At 28.6% G+C, this 16,858-nt stretch overlaps 2 protein-coding genes across 8 annotated transcripts in view; one reads left to right on the forward strand and one right to left on the reverse strand.

The window, feature by feature from the left end:
• Bbc (choline/ethanolaminephosphotransferase 1 bbc) overlaps window positions 1-13,563 on the forward strand; it is a 28,551-nt gene extending 14,988 nt beyond the window's left edge. The window contains exons 1-11 of one of the 7 annotated variants that reach the window (XM_076319322.1): window positions 1,993-2,357; window positions 2,676-2,823; window positions 2,921-3,043; window positions 3,129-3,232; window positions 4,160-4,294; window positions 5,278-5,412; window positions 6,360-6,491; window positions 7,703-7,861; window positions 7,941-8,066; window positions 8,153-8,291; window positions 12,230-13,562. In XM_076319322.1, the coding sequence (XP_076175437.1) occupies window positions 2,121-2,357; window positions 2,676-2,823; window positions 2,921-3,043; window positions 3,129-3,232; window positions 4,160-4,294; window positions 5,278-5,412; window positions 6,360-6,491; window positions 7,703-7,861; window positions 7,941-8,066; window positions 8,153-8,291; window positions 12,230-12,306 (1,515 nt within the window). In that variant the 5' untranslated portion in view covers window positions 1,993-2,120 and the 3' untranslated portion in view covers window positions 12,307-13,562. Of the gene's footprint in view, window positions 1-1,992; window positions 2,358-2,675; window positions 2,824-2,920; window positions 3,044-3,128; window positions 3,233-4,159; window positions 4,295-5,277; window positions 5,413-6,359; window positions 6,492-7,702; window positions 7,862-7,940; window positions 8,067-8,152; window positions 8,292-9,087; window positions 9,961-12,229 lie in introns of those variants that run through there. The other 6 variants (XM_076319315.1, XM_076319317.1, XM_076319321.1 and 3 more) reach the window with 6 other exon arrangements.
• Mrpl21 (mitochondrial ribosomal protein L21) lies at window positions 270-1,687 on the reverse strand. The gene is made up of 4 exons (XM_076319324.1): window positions 1,472-1,687; window positions 977-1,102; window positions 561-881; window positions 270-471 (listed from the first exon to the last, which is right to left on the reverse strand). Exons 1-4 carry the CDS (start codon window positions 1,569-1,571, stop codon window positions 371-373), a joined length of 648 nt encoding a protein of 215 aa, XP_076175439.1. The 5' UTR covers window positions 1,572-1,687; the 3' UTR covers window positions 270-370.
• Window positions 13,564-16,858: the final 3,295 nt, after the last annotated feature.

The raw sequence follows: 16,858 nt of genomic DNA on the forward strand, positions 1-16,858 counted from the left end.
TTTATTATTATCTCATTTTGACTTTCCAAGATTATTTTAATTAATTCTATCTATTTAACTTTATCTAATTCTTTTTCACCTTTGAATACTAATAATATTGTTAAATATATACAATATAAAAAATAGAACATTGTGTGTAACTTTTATGTTGTTAAATCTTGATACTTAGTTGTAATATTTTCATAATAAATAAATGGGTTTAAGCCTATAGCAAAATTGATATTATAAAATATATTACACATATATATAAGTTGCAATATGTTAAAAATTAAGTATCTTTAGATTAATATTAACGGAGAGTTTATTATCGCGGACATTTTTAAAAATATATTAAAGTAGTAGTGTATTACATTATTATATTTATCATTGCTCAATATATTCTATCTAAGCCTTCCACTTCTTTCTTTTTGTCAACATCTTCATTTATAGTTATGGAGTTTATTCTTAACATTGTTCGGTGTATTCTGTAAACTATAAAAAAACAAACAGATGTTAAACAGAAAATTTATCAAATGTTTTCAGTTATGTTTGTGAAAAATATAATATAAATTATATCTTACAGTTTAATCTACGAAATTGCTTCCTCGGTTTCATTCTAAAACGAGTTATTGTGTGAGACAAAGTTTTTTGAATTACGGTTGCATCAATTGATACCAATTCCCTGTTTAAAAGAGGTCTTCCAACAAGTGTAAAGTCCATACCACCAATAAGTAATACTTTCTCTAATTTTAATTTATCTCCTGGTAAAGGTAGCCATTGACCACTAACAATTATAATATCATTCTCTGTAACTTTATATTGCACGCCACACAAATATATAATTGCAAATAAGCGACCAGTTGACTGAGTAGCTATTTGTTTGTTAATTTCATTTATTGCTTCTGAAAATAAAAAGAAGATGTTAAAATTTCATTGATATATAGTACGTAGTAAATTATAATAATAAAATAATCAAAGTATATATGCAAATAATCACTAGCAGCTTCTTTTTCTTTATCTTCATCATATTCTGGTACTATTTCCTCTAACTTTAATTTACGAAACCAAGGTAGTTTGTAATGAGTTTTATAATCAGCTACTGCCATATCCCATAGTTTAATTGCTATAATATAAAATATCGTTTTATTATAACATAATATAAAAAATAACTTTCATGCTTTTACATTGTAAATAAAATATTGTACTATTCTATCTTCAACAAAATTTTGTTATATTATTATGTTATTCTATGGTTTCAATATTGCATTGATAATAAATAACAAACTGTTTTAAGAAAGTGAGAAATTACATTAATAAGAATTTATTATACATATGTTTTATTTTATATAGCACGCGCTATTACTTTATTTATCTAAATATAATTAATAATGTTTGTAATTATGTGAATCTGAAAATAAGGTTATATAACCTCGCCTTTTAGATGAATAAATAAACATATTAGTTATAATTTTAAAGTAAAGAACTGACAAACCTGGGTAATATTGTTTATATATTGAAGTTGGTAAAATTCTTCTAAAATATGTATTTGCAGCAAAATTAAATAGTCTCGTGAATCCAGTTAAAGTCGCCATGATTTACAATTGATTACTTTGAAAACAACTCGATGATAAGTCAATGAAACGAGACATTCATAATGCAACAGATGAATCGGTAGACAAATTTGATAAAACGTGAAAAACAATTTAATATATGATAGTGAAATCTTTTCTATAAAAAATGTACAAGAATGATTTAAAAAACCTAGCGGTAAATTTGTAAAGTGTACTTTTCGACATGATCACATCTGCAAATAAAATGTGTCATAAACAAACAATTATTTAAACATATCGATCTTTTTCTAAAGTTGTCGAATTATTGTTCATTGATTTTATTATTTAATCGTCGAATTGCTGTTACACGAGTTTATGTAATTTGAAAGCAGTGATCCGCATATGCAGAAGACTTCATAGTATTTTTATAGCTTCGCTTGTAGTTCCGGTACAACCAGTATGTAAAGAGATGTCGTACTTGTTCACGAACAGTTACTTGTTATGTTTAGTCGTTGTGTTGTGAAGAATTGATGACCGTTGAATTATCGTGAATTGTTCTTGGTGTTTTTAGTATTCTAGTAGCTTTGAATTATGCAGTTGTATAAGGAAAAGCTTCTGTCGCCCTTACAACTGAAACGCCTGAATGAACACAAATACAAGTGCACGACGAAGAGTCTTTTGGATGAACTACTTCAACCCTGGTGGAACTGGCTAGTTAGCAAAGTTCCACTTTGGCTTGCACCCAATTTAATCACAGTCTTGGGGCTTACCGTCAACATCCTTACCACTTTAATTCTTGTTTATTATAGCCCCGATGCTAGAACTGAGGTACCATTTACATAACCTATTTTTATGTTGTATTTCATTTCCTGTGACAGACTAAAGGTTATCGTGTTGTTTAAAGATCTAATACATATTCATTACGAAATCATCAAGTAGAAGAATAAGTCGAGGAGTTTTATTAATAACAAAAAAGTTAGTTATTAAAACGAGTTCTGTACATAAGAAGATGAATGTTTCAAATTAATTGCAGACTATAAATAAGTAGTGTTTAAGTTAGACTTATACATTTATGAAGTATATGTAGATTCATTTTAATATAAATATAACGATATAAGTATAAATAACGCATCATTAACATTTTAGGCACCAAGATGGGCATGTTTTCTATGTGCTCTTGGTTTGTTCATTTATCAGAGTTTGGATGCAATAGATGGCAAACAGGCAAGAAGGACGGGAACCTCATCACCATTAGGTGAACTATTTGATCATGGATGTGACTCCATATCAACGGGTATGTTAACAAAACTTATACATTTATGACTGTATATATATATTTTTTTTAAGGCTTTGTCAAAAGAAATGGAAACATTGTAATTTTATATTTTTAGTATTTGTTGCTCTATCAGCATGTATAGCAGTACAATTAGGATATTATCCAACATGGATGTTTTTTCAATGCTTCTGTGCTATGACACTTTTTTATTGTGCTCATTGGCAGACTTATGTTTCAGGTGAGAAATTATCTTTAATTGTAGAAATTCAAATTGATAATTATCACAAACATTCTTATAATACAGTTATAATGTTTGTAAACAGGTACACTAAAGTTTGGTAAGGTAGATGTCACAGAAGCACAGTTTACCATTATAGCTATTCACCTCATTTCTGCAATCTTTGGACCTAAAACGTGGATGATGGAGGTTGTATTCCTTTTAATAAGGGTTTATTATTTTTATTGGTGTAACCCCAAAGTTTTATGTCAATTGACAAGTACTAAGTTTTTGATATTAAAGTAACATGCAGAGTGGGAATTAAGTATGTCCAGGAATACAGCTCAAAGATAACAAATCCTTAACAAATGCCAGGCTAGAATCATACTAAATATTTTACATATGTAAGATTAACATGAATAGTAAGTGATTAAGCTCAGTACTTGCATAATGGCTATTTAGTGATTGCAATAAAATAGTTATTTTCTTCTTTTTAGTTTTTAAAGCATATCTAATCTTTTTAACATAAGAAATTCATTTAACAATGAATATTTTTTTAAATGCACATTAGTAGAACTTACAGTAAATTTTGTGAGACTGCTTAATTTGTAGCATAATTAAATTTTAAAGCACAAAGTGTTAAAAATTTGTATGCAATATTAGAAACATAAACTGGTAATTTTGTCTACAGATGCATAAAATTATTACTTATTCATGCAATTTTCAGTTCATCATAACTTTTTGTTTGTACCTTCATCAAATTCTTTTTATGTCTATTCTCTGTTATTATTGCTGGGTTGTGATTTTTCCACATTTAAGTGTATTAATTTTATAGATATATTTATAAATACATAGGTAAATTTCATATGTATATCGTATTTGTAAAAAGAGACAAATATAATAGTAATTTATAATAGTAAAAAAGTTAGTGAATTAATATGTCAGCAATATGATTGAAATTTTTAATTTTCTATAAAAAAGGTCTTAAGAAAAATAAAAGAAAATAAAATATAGATGCAGTGGGGGAAAACAAATAACTTTCGCAGTAAATTTCACATTTTATATTTCAAGGCTCATGAAGTTTAACAAAAATTGAAGAATATTTTTGCATGAGTCTAATGAGATTATTTCTTACAGATACCATACATAGATGGTTTTATGTTTAAGTATTTAATAGGAGTTATGACAGTGATTTGTGCACTGGCAAACTTATATTCCATCTTTTCGGTGATTTTCACCGGAGGAGTGGGCAAGAATGGTTCAACTGTGGCTGTAAGTTAGTCAGTTAGACTTATGTTTTTGGAAATATGGAAATGGGAGCAGCATGGCATGAGGAGCGACGCTGAAATTACTTTCTTGCTATGAAACTTACTACATTAACATGCATTTTAATTCCAGACTTCTTACTCATTTATATCTCCCTTTCATTCATTTCTTTATTTTCCTGCATCTTATCATCTCCATAACAAATGCATTATTTGCATTTGTATATACAGTTTTCAGTCATTAGATGAAAAAGTCATTACAATGAAAAAAAAAATATTTGTTGAAAAGTATAAGATGGTATTTAGAATATATACTTTTAAATGTATACATAAATTCAATTTATAATACATTGACTTCTGGATACATTCTGTATGATATGCTTTTGAAACAATTTCTATAGAAAAGATGTCGATTTGTTAGCAATAATAAATATGTAATGTGGTTTAAGAGTAAAAATGTATTGCTATAATTATAAAATGTGTTTTGTACATACTCTAAATATAGTATACCTTTTTTTTTTAAGAATTAAATACGAACATTAAAAAATGTATTATTTTGCACAGTTTAATAATTAGTTCAAGAAATATGAAGTAGCAAGCAAACAATTAATATAGAATTTATACTTTACATCATGATCATAAATTATTTGTTTAATATGTAACTTTTTCTTTTGATTATAAATTCAATTATTGTAATACAAATTTGATGTGTATTACAAACAAAGGCAAAAAAACAATGAGGAAATTTTGTGTATTAATTTATTATTACAATCTGCAGCTCCTTTGTGCCCAATGTTTTATTTTTATTATTTTCCACATCTGATAGTATGGGCTATAAGTGGGAGTAGCTGATCAAAAATAATTTAATGAGTGATTAAAAAATAAAAGAGTTATCTAAGATAAACATAGAATAACGCATTTATCAACATAAGCAATGAAATAATTTTTCTATAATTTTCATAACGAGCGAGATTTTGTACATTTGTTTAGATACCAGTGCTTGGTGTAGGCACAGTCAGTAACTACGTGGCAGTGATAATTTATGCAGGCTACATTCATGTATTCCTTGAATTCTGTAAAGTGTTTGAATCCGGTGGGATTGGAAAGAATGGTTCCACAACTGCAGTAAGTTGCACAAATAAAAACTGACCAATTGCATACACACAGATTCTCATGTTTTTGCCACTATAGTGTAGTCACAAAGTCTTTCTCTTTCATTCTGCTTGCCTATCTAGACTGTTGAGTTATTATTATTTGTGTTCAGAATAATTTTTGCATTACTAAATTTCTGTCTCATTTATATGTACATTAATTTATTATAATAAATATTGTCGTATGGTGTGCAGGCTATAAAGAAATATGGCTTATACTCTAATATTGAAAGTGAAAGTGCTATTTCTTCTGTGCACACTTGTCTCCTCCTATTTTACTTATACTTAGAACTATTCCCTCCGAGTCTTTGATATTTATTATAAAGCTATTTTTGGTTTAAGTGAATAACTGACTATCCTACACAATTATTATGTAGTAATTTTTGAGTAATATCATGGTTACTGCAATGATATAAATTTCATAGGTTGAATAATTTGTGTGAGCAAATTAATAAGAGAAACTGTTTTTTATCTTGTTAGATAGTAAGAATACTAAGGTGAAACTCTTATTTTTAAACTTTTAATCTAAAAAGTTAATGAGCAACTTTTATGCAATACATATTAATCTGTATGAAAGGATATATTTAACTAATATGTAGGGTATGTTCAAATTTTAATATATGATTTATTGAATCATTGATGGGAATACTTTAAAATTTTTTAATTTCTTAAATAATGTTAAATAAATTTATTTCGTTTTTCTTTAATATCTGAAGATTTGTTGCATTTAGCATTATAAAGGTCTGAATGGAGTTCAGTCATTATAAATTAATGTAAGCAATTTACTATACATTTTGAAAATTTGAAATTGTTTCAAGAGCAAGAGGTTTTCACCAGTGTGTGGTGATATTTTGTACCAGGAATCAATGATAGCATATTACAAAGTAACTAACAGAAAGGTCTTTCATGTCACTTGCACAGTTGCCATATACTGGCACAGAGGTCAAGGTGTTTCCATTATGGGGTGCTGTGGGCATCGCTATTTTACTTGCACAGAGCAGCATATCCGTCATTCTTGCCGGTGGTGTCGGCAAAAATGGCTCCACCGTTGCAGTAAGTCAGTTGAGAAGTCATAAGATCATTGTGTAGTGCACTTTGCGTCTTACCTTGATTTAGGTTCACTTTTGACGAATAAATATATTTCAGTATTTTTTTAAATATGAAAAACTTGAATACATAATACATTAATATAAAGAAAAGACTAATATATATTGTCTACAGTTATTAAAACATTTATTAATGTTTATATACAAAACTTTTTATTAATTTGTACAAAAATAATTGTGCGAGTCTAAATTTTGTAAGAGCATCACACAGAACTGTTTACTGTATCTTTATTTCCACTCTGGTTAACACCTTTTCTTTTGTACCTATAAATTTATACTGATACATCATACATATTTTCTTCATTTTATGTTCCCATTCATTTCCCTTCTTACAAATGAAAGCTTTGAAGAAAGTATGAATATTCTAAATAAGTTTCTGCATGTATGTAATTGAATGTGAGTGATAATGATACGATATTAGTTACTATATGCTGTCTTGTAACTAATTTTGGACTAATTTTAGTTTATTCTTGTATATACTATGTGTGCTATGCTTAGAATTTATGTATCATTAGATTGAATATGTTTATTTTTTAACATAGTATTAAACAAAATGTTTGCATAATAACTACTTGCATTTTGTTTAGAAATGTACAATATGTAGTCTTTTGTTAATAATAACAATTGTAATATTTTACTAAAATAGAAATATATAAAATAATTATTCGATTCGCGGTATTAGTTACAATCATTAAAAGAAAGGTACTTTCAGTTTTACAGTTTAGTTTATTTTAATTTTTGTTTTTTGGATTGCATAACTTTATATATTGTATTGTCACTATTTTATGTACTCCTGACAAACCTTCAAACTTGTATAAATGACATTTCCTACTCTTTAATATAGCAATAATATTAAGGTGCACTGTTTTTAGTGTCACACCCTGTATACTCTATGTAAAAAATACTTAACTTTGTTACATACAAATTTTGACTTATACAATTATTATTTTGTCTATTAGAAATTTATTTTTTCCAAATTTAAATAATCTCTTTATTATTCAGTATTAATAGATAAATAAATGTGAAGTATTATGTGTTGACATATAAAAATAAAAATATATAGTTTGTAACAATTAGCTTTCAAGTACTCCTTAATTAAATGCTTTTCTTCTAAATCCATCAATTGCAAATTTCTTCATAATACTTATTCCATTTCAGGGAACATCAGTTTTATCTCCAATTATTCCATTTAGTTTTGTAGTAGTACCAGCTTTTATAATTTATAGAAAAAGTGCTGAGCACGTATATGAAAATCATCCTGCATTATACATACTTGCATTTGGAATGGTTGCAGCTAAAGTTACCAATCGATTAGTGGTAGGTATACTGAGTATCTTTTTCATTATATTCAAATTACATTTTCAGCATTTCATGATTTCATTATTCGTTATTGCAGGTTGCACATATGACAAAAAATGAAATGCAGTATTTAGACAGTTCACTGATTGGACCAGCAATGCTGTTTTTGAATCAGTACTTCAATTTTTTTATCAAAGAATATTATGTTCTTTGGTTGTGCTTTGTAAGTTTTATGCTCTCTATATCAATTTTTCTAACACATTTTTAGTGGTGTACTTTCACATATCTTATATTTGTGCATGTTTTTAGATTTGGGTTACCTTGGATTTACTTCGATATTGTGCTCAAATTTGTCTTGAGATCTGCGATCATATGAAAATCAGATTATTTAAGATACCATTTGGAGATCATCGAACAACCCAGGTTTCTAACACAGCTGAAAAAAATGGTACTAACAGGTCCCAACGTAACAGATTGCAAAAGAAACATCACTAAGATTTAATTGTGATAATAAATGTACTGTATGATTTATTTCATGTATAAAGAAAGTTACAATGTAAAAAGACAGAGATTTAATAAGTTCTGTTACTACGACTGTATATAAAGATTTGAGTAGTACAGTTCATTTATTATCACATTAATTTATCATCATGCCGTATCTGATTAGTATTGAGTATGAATAAAAAGTCTCACCAATATGTTGGTTTAAATATTATTCACTGCTTGTCGTCGATCACAATTATTCTATTGTCAGACATGAGAAAATATCAGGAACCCAGTGATCAAAACTATACTTAAACAAGTAGAACAATAGACTTTAAAATGAAAGAAATGGTACATAAGTATTATTGAGAATTTAAAGAAAAAGACACGATATAAATTTTAAGTAACTTTATATCTTATTGTTGTAACTTTTATAATAATTTAATTAAATCATTGAATGTGAATGAATTACTTAATTTTTATTTGTTAATAATTGATGTAACAAATTTATTTTTCATACAATAATATATTAAAAATTTTACTTAAATTTCTTTGTGACTTATAAACCACAAAGAAAATTTTCATGCTGAAAAACTTTTCTGATAGAAAATTAAGTTTACATATTATCTTGGAAAGAAATTAGATGCCAAATTTTGTAGTTGTCTATCAGTTATTATACTATATTCGTGATCTCATAAAATAATCTAACAATTCATTAATAATGTGGAATTTCGACAAAACGATCATCATTTTTTTTTCAGATGTATAGCTCTTAATCACACCTGACATGTATATAGATTTATAATACAGATATTCCAATATTTACATAGTCAATTACAACAAAAACTACTTATAATATAAGAAAATTACCAAAGATAGTTGCTTTGAACTGAAGTGATCCTAATATATAATAGAATGTCTGCTATCTTCTTGTTTATACAAAATATTTCAATTTTAGTTCAATGAAGATGTAGGGTAAGAAATTGAAGGAATGTTACTGATCAATGGATCATGGTAATTGTGAGTTCTAAAATGTATACTTTTCTTATTGAGACTTATTTATAAAAAATGAGGAATTGTAAACAAAACGTATATAGTATAGGAATTATATATGTTGCGTAAATATTAGACAAGGAAATTTAGTTCAGCTCAGGTGTGGTCTTAACATGCGCTAATAGTTGCAATCATATAGTATGCGTTTTGAAGTAAAAAATCATATAATTTTATGTGAAAAGAAATCGCATTTTTATTTATTACAACTGATACTTCTCACGTCAGATCTTTTACAAAACGCAAGTCATTATAAAATTTGTTTGCAACTATTTATAAAAACTATGGCATATTAACGCAACAAAACTTAACAAATACTACGATAATATGCATTTCATAGAAAGAAATATGTAATTTTGAAAGTATAATACGCGTTTAAAGAAATAATTCAATCAAAAGATTCTGCGGTATGAATTTAAAGAGTGATATTAATGGAAAAATGATTTGAGATGTCTAGTAACATCATTCGTTAGAATTAACATGTATTCTTTTAATACATTGCATTATAGAAATGTACATTTACTTTGTTAAGAGCTTTTCATGAACAAACTTTTTCTAAACTATACGTATTAATTGTGCAAGAGACCGCGCAAGAAAATGATTAATTTTGAATAAAAGAAAAACAAAGAATAATGTTCACTTATAATTATAATTACAAGTATTTTATAAATTTGGATTATCTTATAAAATGATACTATTATTTCATTGTATAAAATTCTATTAAACATACAATATTGCAATTGTATGACTCTTATTAAAAAAAAGCCTTCAATTTTTACAAAACAATTGAGATTATTAGGATGACAATATTTCTAAAAGACTTTTCTGCAATTTTGCCAGAAAATAAATATGTATCTAATACACTAATGTATCATACCTTGGTTTCTGTTCGTAAACTGTAATATACTATTTCGATAAATAATTTTCTTATTACATGCTATCTTTCATTTACACGTTTTAATTAGAGAAGTATATAATAATTAGAATCTTTGGAATTACTTTTCCATTTTCCTTTCTTCAGACTTTATCCATGTTATTTCTTCCAAGATGGTTTGCAAAGGTAATTCTCCAAAACAAACTCTGAATCTTGCTTTCTAATGTACCTTTATAGGTTTTCAAACCTTTAATCCTCATGCTGCATTATTGTTTATCATTTTATGTGTCACAATTTCCTTTATAAACCAAATTATTTATCAGAGAATTAATATTATCTAGGTAAACAGCAAAATATTCAGGTATCGTTATAAAAATATGCAAGATACTGAAAAATACAAAGCAATCAAATAATAATATACACCTTATATTTTACTTTTATAGATTAAAAAATTTCATTAAGGTAGTTATATATATAAATTTAAAGTTTTGTACGATATTTGAATTTGTAACTGCAATAGCACTATTACAATAGATTGCATGAATGTTTTACATTAAATTGTCTAGATTCAGCATGTTTGTGAAAGTTTTACGCATACCTTCTTCGTTTCTCATGTTACATGTATCATTAGATACTACATGATGTAATTAATACTATAGAGACAACATAATTTCATAACATAAAGTTAATATTCTTCAGTTATATATATTGTCCTACATATTGGTTCAACTTAATAAATCTAGTTTTATGTGTAGCATTATGATTATTATTCTTAAAAATTGATAAACATATTAAACTAAAATTTAAGCAAATAGAAACCAATGTATCTATAATATATGATGCAAAAGTTATAGTTGTATAATGAGCAAGGTGTGTGGTAAGCAGCTGAATGAAATTGTCTTTGAAAGACTTAAACTTATTTTTGGTATATGTAATTTAATCATAATTATAGTGATAGAACTTACAGAAAATTGTGCCCTCCTTAATGTTCCACTTATACATTTATTATTATTTCTAACATGGTAATTGGTATAAAGTAAAACATTTGTAATATTTTTGCTTGATTTTGCGCCATTAACTAGTGTGTATTTATCGAATAATCAATGATAATAGAAAGTGCCTTCTTTTATTCGTGTATACAGAAATGATGAGGTATGTAATCCTGTCAGTAGAGGATTAATAACGGCATGTGAAGATGATGTTTGCATGTCTTTTTGGCTGTTGCTTAGCTCTAACGCTTTATCGAACGCGTTCAGAATGTTATATATCCAAATGATCCAATATTTTTGTTAAATTGTTTAAATATACAAAGGAAAGAACTTCTGAACATGGTCGTAAACTAATATAAGTAAACAATTGAGATGGAAAGAAAAGGGTTCGGCGCCTGTAATTTTTTCTCAATACGTTTAATTATATAAAATGTCATTTTAATTTCAATTTGTGTTTAAGTCTGGGAATAATATTTTAGTGTAAAAGTTCTGAAACTAAATTACAGAATAAAAACTTGAAATTCTACTGACAAGATTTAAAATCAAATTAGTAGAATCAGAGAATTATTTTTTTGTTTTGAATGAAATGGTGACCGATCCTTGAACAATATTTTTGTTGTAATGAGTGGTATGTTACAAATATGGGCGTAGTTACCTATTGTTACATAGTGTTATAATGTGGTAAAATATAGTATAACATTTTACGTATGTGCGAATAACATTTTAATGCCCAGTGAGTGTAACATAATAGATACTTCAAAAACCGATGGTTTGTTGAGTTTTAAGTAACCTTTATAATTTGTTTGCTTTATCTTGATTAATATCATACTATAAGGACAAAGTACTTAAGAAATTATTTTGCAATATGGAGTATGCTGATGTATAAAAGTAAATTGTTTATTGAGAAAACATACAATGTAATAAGGTATTCGCACATGCACAATGTTGATGTTCTTATTCGTTGGTATGCATGAATAGTTTTGTTCACAGTTCGCATGATGGTGGAACAAGAGCCTCTGTTAGATGAGGACTATCATCACGGATCTGATACTACCCTCAACCTATGATGGTTACAAAAGTATACATCAGTGTAAAGATGATTATTTAAAATTACAGGGTTACGCAAAAGTCTCTGCAGTATCAAATTTGTATTTTTGTATCTTTCTTTCTTAACAAAGAAATGGAAAAAAGGTTTGATCAGAAATAGGATATTATGAAATAATACTTGAACATTGCAAAATTGTGTCTAGTCTTATTTAGTGAAACATTTTTATCAAGATTGTTTATATAAGAAAGGAAAACGTAGATATCTTTATAATAGATATTTTAAAGAGAATTTCGCGTTACCCTGTGAATTATAGAAGAAAATTTTAGTTCTATTGATAACAGTGATAGGCATGAGACTGATCAGTTCAAAAGTTTTCGAACGTGCGAGATAACAGCGTATTTTCTCATAGAATATTAGAATGGAAACTGTAAAGTACAATTTCGTTACCGATGATTGTAAGATAGAGAAATAATTGTTCTTATACAGCCATAAATACAGCGAATCATAAGATTTCATTACTGGTAGTATCTAATTTCGTATAACTTTATAAAATAATAGATGGAAGAAAATCTTTTTAATTCTTTATGCAAATGCATCTTGATATTTATATGAGATGAAAGTAATGATGAATTATTTTTCCTCGTGCAATTCTAAATGAACATTTTTTTGCTATGTTCAAATATAAGTTTTAGCATAATAAAATACATATTAACTCAATCAGTTATAATTGCACAATGACCATCAATATTTTATCAAAAGTATGCAATATTGAGTTCTTACCACAAAGTGAATGAAAATCGAATTACTCAAAACCATAGTTATAAAAAAGGTGCAAAAATAGTAATAATTTTGTATTAATGTTTATTGTAAAATTTATAACAATATAGTGATAATAATATTTTATTCGGCTCTTGTATCTACATTTATCTACGAAGAAATTTGTATTTTAATAACGAGTAAGATTCTAAATTTTAAGTCGAAATTACAGTATTATCTTGTATTCGAGAACGATAGACTCGAAACGGTATCCTCTGTAAAAAAGTAATTCATATTTCATCGAACATTGTTATACATAATCAAAAGTGGAAGAAAAATGTGTAAATATCGACGATCTTCGAATAAGAAAAAGTTCAATTAAAAAATACATTCTCTAGAGATACTACCACACATTTTAACAGTTGTAACGGCAAACAACAATGTAATGTATGTGATAAAATAAAATTTTAATCACTATACAAATATTTCAATGTAAATCATGTAATTTCGTTTCAATAATATCGAGAAATTCTATGACCGTTTAAAGTGCTTTCTCATGTTCGAAAGTAGAACAAATTCGAATAACGATTAAAAACTTTAGCACCCCTTGCGAGAAAGGAAGGAGAGGGAACTGGGTCAACAGTATATCACTATTTCCCGGGAATTCGGTCGCCCATAATATGTCAGAACAATTTAGTAAAACGCATTCAAAATTTATTTATATTTTTTCATTGTAAGGGTAGCTTTAAGGAAACAATTTAAGCAGTAAACAGTACGAATGTACTGTTTGTCAAAAGTAAAAATCGATATTGTATCTATTGTATACGATAATATCGATTTATTGAACAACTTATGCACCCTTTAATTTTTAGACATGAGTTTTTTGCAAGTATAAAGACAGAAACAAGAACGAAAAAAGCTCGTTTGATGTGATAGTAAAGATCGCGATCAAAGAAGGAGGATTGTGTAAACAACTTTTTGCCCCTGACTTCGTAGCTCAGTTTTTGTCGAGTCTGGGGACCTCGAAAATTCGTGACTGAGCCACGTTTCACCTCCTACCCTTGTTCGTCTATTCGACCCGGGGCATTCTTTGAGATACTTGGCCGTCCTCGATATTCCACCCCCAGGAGCGTAGTCGATGACTACTAGTCACACCTTTGTCTCCCCAATGTCCTAAAAATTTAACTCGTTCAAATTATGAATTACTCAGTCCACAGGCTGGTTCGTTTTAATTCAAGGAGATTTCGATTTCTACCGCAGAAATTTAGCTTTCTAAAATCCTTCATTTTTTCAAAATTAATTTCGTTTTCATTTGTTTAATTTGGAAAAGATATTGATACTCATCGTAGGAAAATGTATCTTTTGAAACGTCGATATTTTTAAAATTAAATTTAAACCTTAAGTTGATCAAATTACAAAAGTAACACATTTTTCAATTTAAATTTGGCGAGGTTGTTTTTCATAGAATTGTTTTCATAGAAAAATTAGCTTTTTAAAAGCTTCTCCAAAATTTAAACGAAATTTGATTCTGTTCAAGTTTTTATTCGATTAAACCAAAGAAAATTGTTGCTTCAATTCGATAGACTTTTAACACCTTTCACAGGCGAGAGTCAATTGTATTAGTGCTATAATTACTTGTAATTGATTTTTAAACTTATTTATATTTGCTTACATTTTTACTGTAATTCAATTTTTATGCATTTACTTGATACAGTTTTAGAATGAATTAATTGCAGCTGTAGTTGTATTTATAGTACGAATCGCCACTTTTCTTAGAACACACCATTGATGAGTAGTATATACATAGAACAGTAGCGTACGCATGCGCAGATGCTTCCGTTTAAAAGAGGGTGGTAGAAACCCACGATTACGATCAGTCAGCGGCTGGCAGCGGCGAAGTAATCCTTGTTTCTGAATGAATGCCTCTTCCTCGACTCGCAACCGATCGCAAATACCCAATTTGCTAATGATACATAATTATTTGTCCACAGAAAATCTTATTTTTTCTAAAATCTAGGTTTCTTGTATACCCCCACAGAAATAACCTGTCTCCTATCTTTTAATTCTGACCACGAATAATGCGACGACGAGAATAATAACAGCTACATCAATTATTTTAATTAGTGTAACCTGTCCATTAACTTGCAATTATACGTTACGAGAAGCACGTACATATACATATATACATTTACAATGCACTCTCACCTCGAAGAATTCTATGGCTTCAAAATATTATTGATATTATCAAATCTCTTTGTCACGCACGTGTAGAGGTACAGATACGCGAATATAATAAATAGAAAAAAAATATACGTAAAAGTGTGGCGTACGTAAAATATTATTTATACTTAACCTTAATTACACAATCGAGAGTGTAGAGGACATTGATTTAGTTAAAAATTCTCATTCATATTTTTAGTAGTAAAAATTCAATCTCGAAGGTTTTTAAATGTTTTCCCAATTTAAAAGAAACGCTATTGCATTGTTTCCAAAAAGTCGCCATTTCGCGCTATTACCTTTCGTTAAGAGTTCATTTTAACCGAGACAATGGAACACTATTTGCCCCAACGGAGGGCTCCCGAATCCATTGTCGCGGTACCTACGTCCCTGTCTTCCACCTCCACGTTCCCGAACATCCAGCTAAGCCTGACAACGTTATTGATCCAGCTGGTAGCACCACGTCTATGCAATGAGGCCATCCATTCCCGTGACGGTGTATGTGTACCCTGGTCGAGAGTGTGGTGGTCGCATAGAAGGTGCTAACGTCGTATTCGGAGTCAGTTCTTACGTGTCCCTTAATCATGTTAGTCTTGCCCACGCTTTCCTCGAATTGCTCGATGTCCCGTATTAACTACTCTGTCAACTTGCTTTATTCGCAATTCGTTCGGTCGGTCACAAATATCGAGTAGAGATCAAACGAAGTTAAGTAAATCCCGTACAACAAGATTTTCTGTCTTCGCACAATGGTATTTCCATTTTCACGAGAAAAATTAGCCGGTTCGAGTCCCATTATATTTTCAAGATTTTCTAATCTTACTTCCTCGTGTTTTCATCACCATTCGCGGTGAAATTTACTTCCCGAAAATTTCGCGATTTTTAAAAAATTCGTTTCGAAGTTTCTATATTAATTTGGCAGAGTTTTCCTCGAGTAAAAATATCGGTTTCTCGATATTCTCGGTGCATTCGGAATTGAATTTGCAGCCGTGGCACCTCGACGTAAATGTTGCGTTTGTATTTTGTAATCGTATATTCGTAGGGAAATTTATTTTTATTTTTTTTTTTTGTCAGAGTTACCCTCACATTCTTTAAAAAAATATTGTTAAAAAAATTTTGGGAGATTCATATTCTGCGAAAAAACTGAGCTCGATTTTACGTTCTCTTTATTTTTACTACTTTTATAAGAACTTGGAGACCCTTTTATTTCCCAAGGAGAGTTGAATATTGGGTTCCTCTTTTTTTTCACTATTTTTAGAAAAATTTAGCGACTCTTTTATATTTTTCCAGGAAATACGTTTAAATGTTTAAACGCGTTGAATTTTTAACCGCGGTTTGTAGTAAACAAATTAACGATCCGCTTCTTTGGTATTCCAATTGACCCGACATGATTGAAACGTAGGTGCCGTTCTATTATGTACGGTCGGCAATCAAATTTCGAAACTATTAGCGACATCGAAATACACATACACACATAGGCGTATAAGCTGACGCACGTGTGCACACGTACACGCATTATAAGTGCATTATACAAGGCTGATAAGCTTGCCGATGTGTGCTTATACGAGTGCACGTGTGTGCGTGTATGCATAGTAAAAGAC

The sequence above is a fragment of the Ptiloglossa arizonensis genome, chromosome 8 (genome assembly GCF_051014685.1).
Source record: "Ptiloglossa arizonensis isolate GNS036 chromosome 8, iyPtiAriz1_principal, whole genome shotgun sequence".
In the NCBI taxonomy this organism is placed as follows: Eukaryota; Metazoa; Arthropoda; class Insecta; order Hymenoptera; family Colletidae; genus Ptiloglossa; species Ptiloglossa arizonensis.

Excerpts from the sequence above, each read along its gene's own strand:
- Mrpl21 (XM_076319324.1), bottom strand. The coding sequence starts at position 1,571 with ATGGCGACTTTAACTGGATTCACGAGACTATTTAATTTTGCTGCAAAT. Across the intron at positions 882-976 it reads TAAAGAAAAAGAAGCTGCTA|AAGCAATAAATGAAATTAAC; the intron begins GTGATTATTTGC and ends TTTTATTTTCAG. Across the intron at positions 472-560 it reads GCAATTTCGTAGATTAAACT|TTTACAGAATACACCGAACA; the intron begins GTAAGATATAAT and ends GTTTTTTTATAG.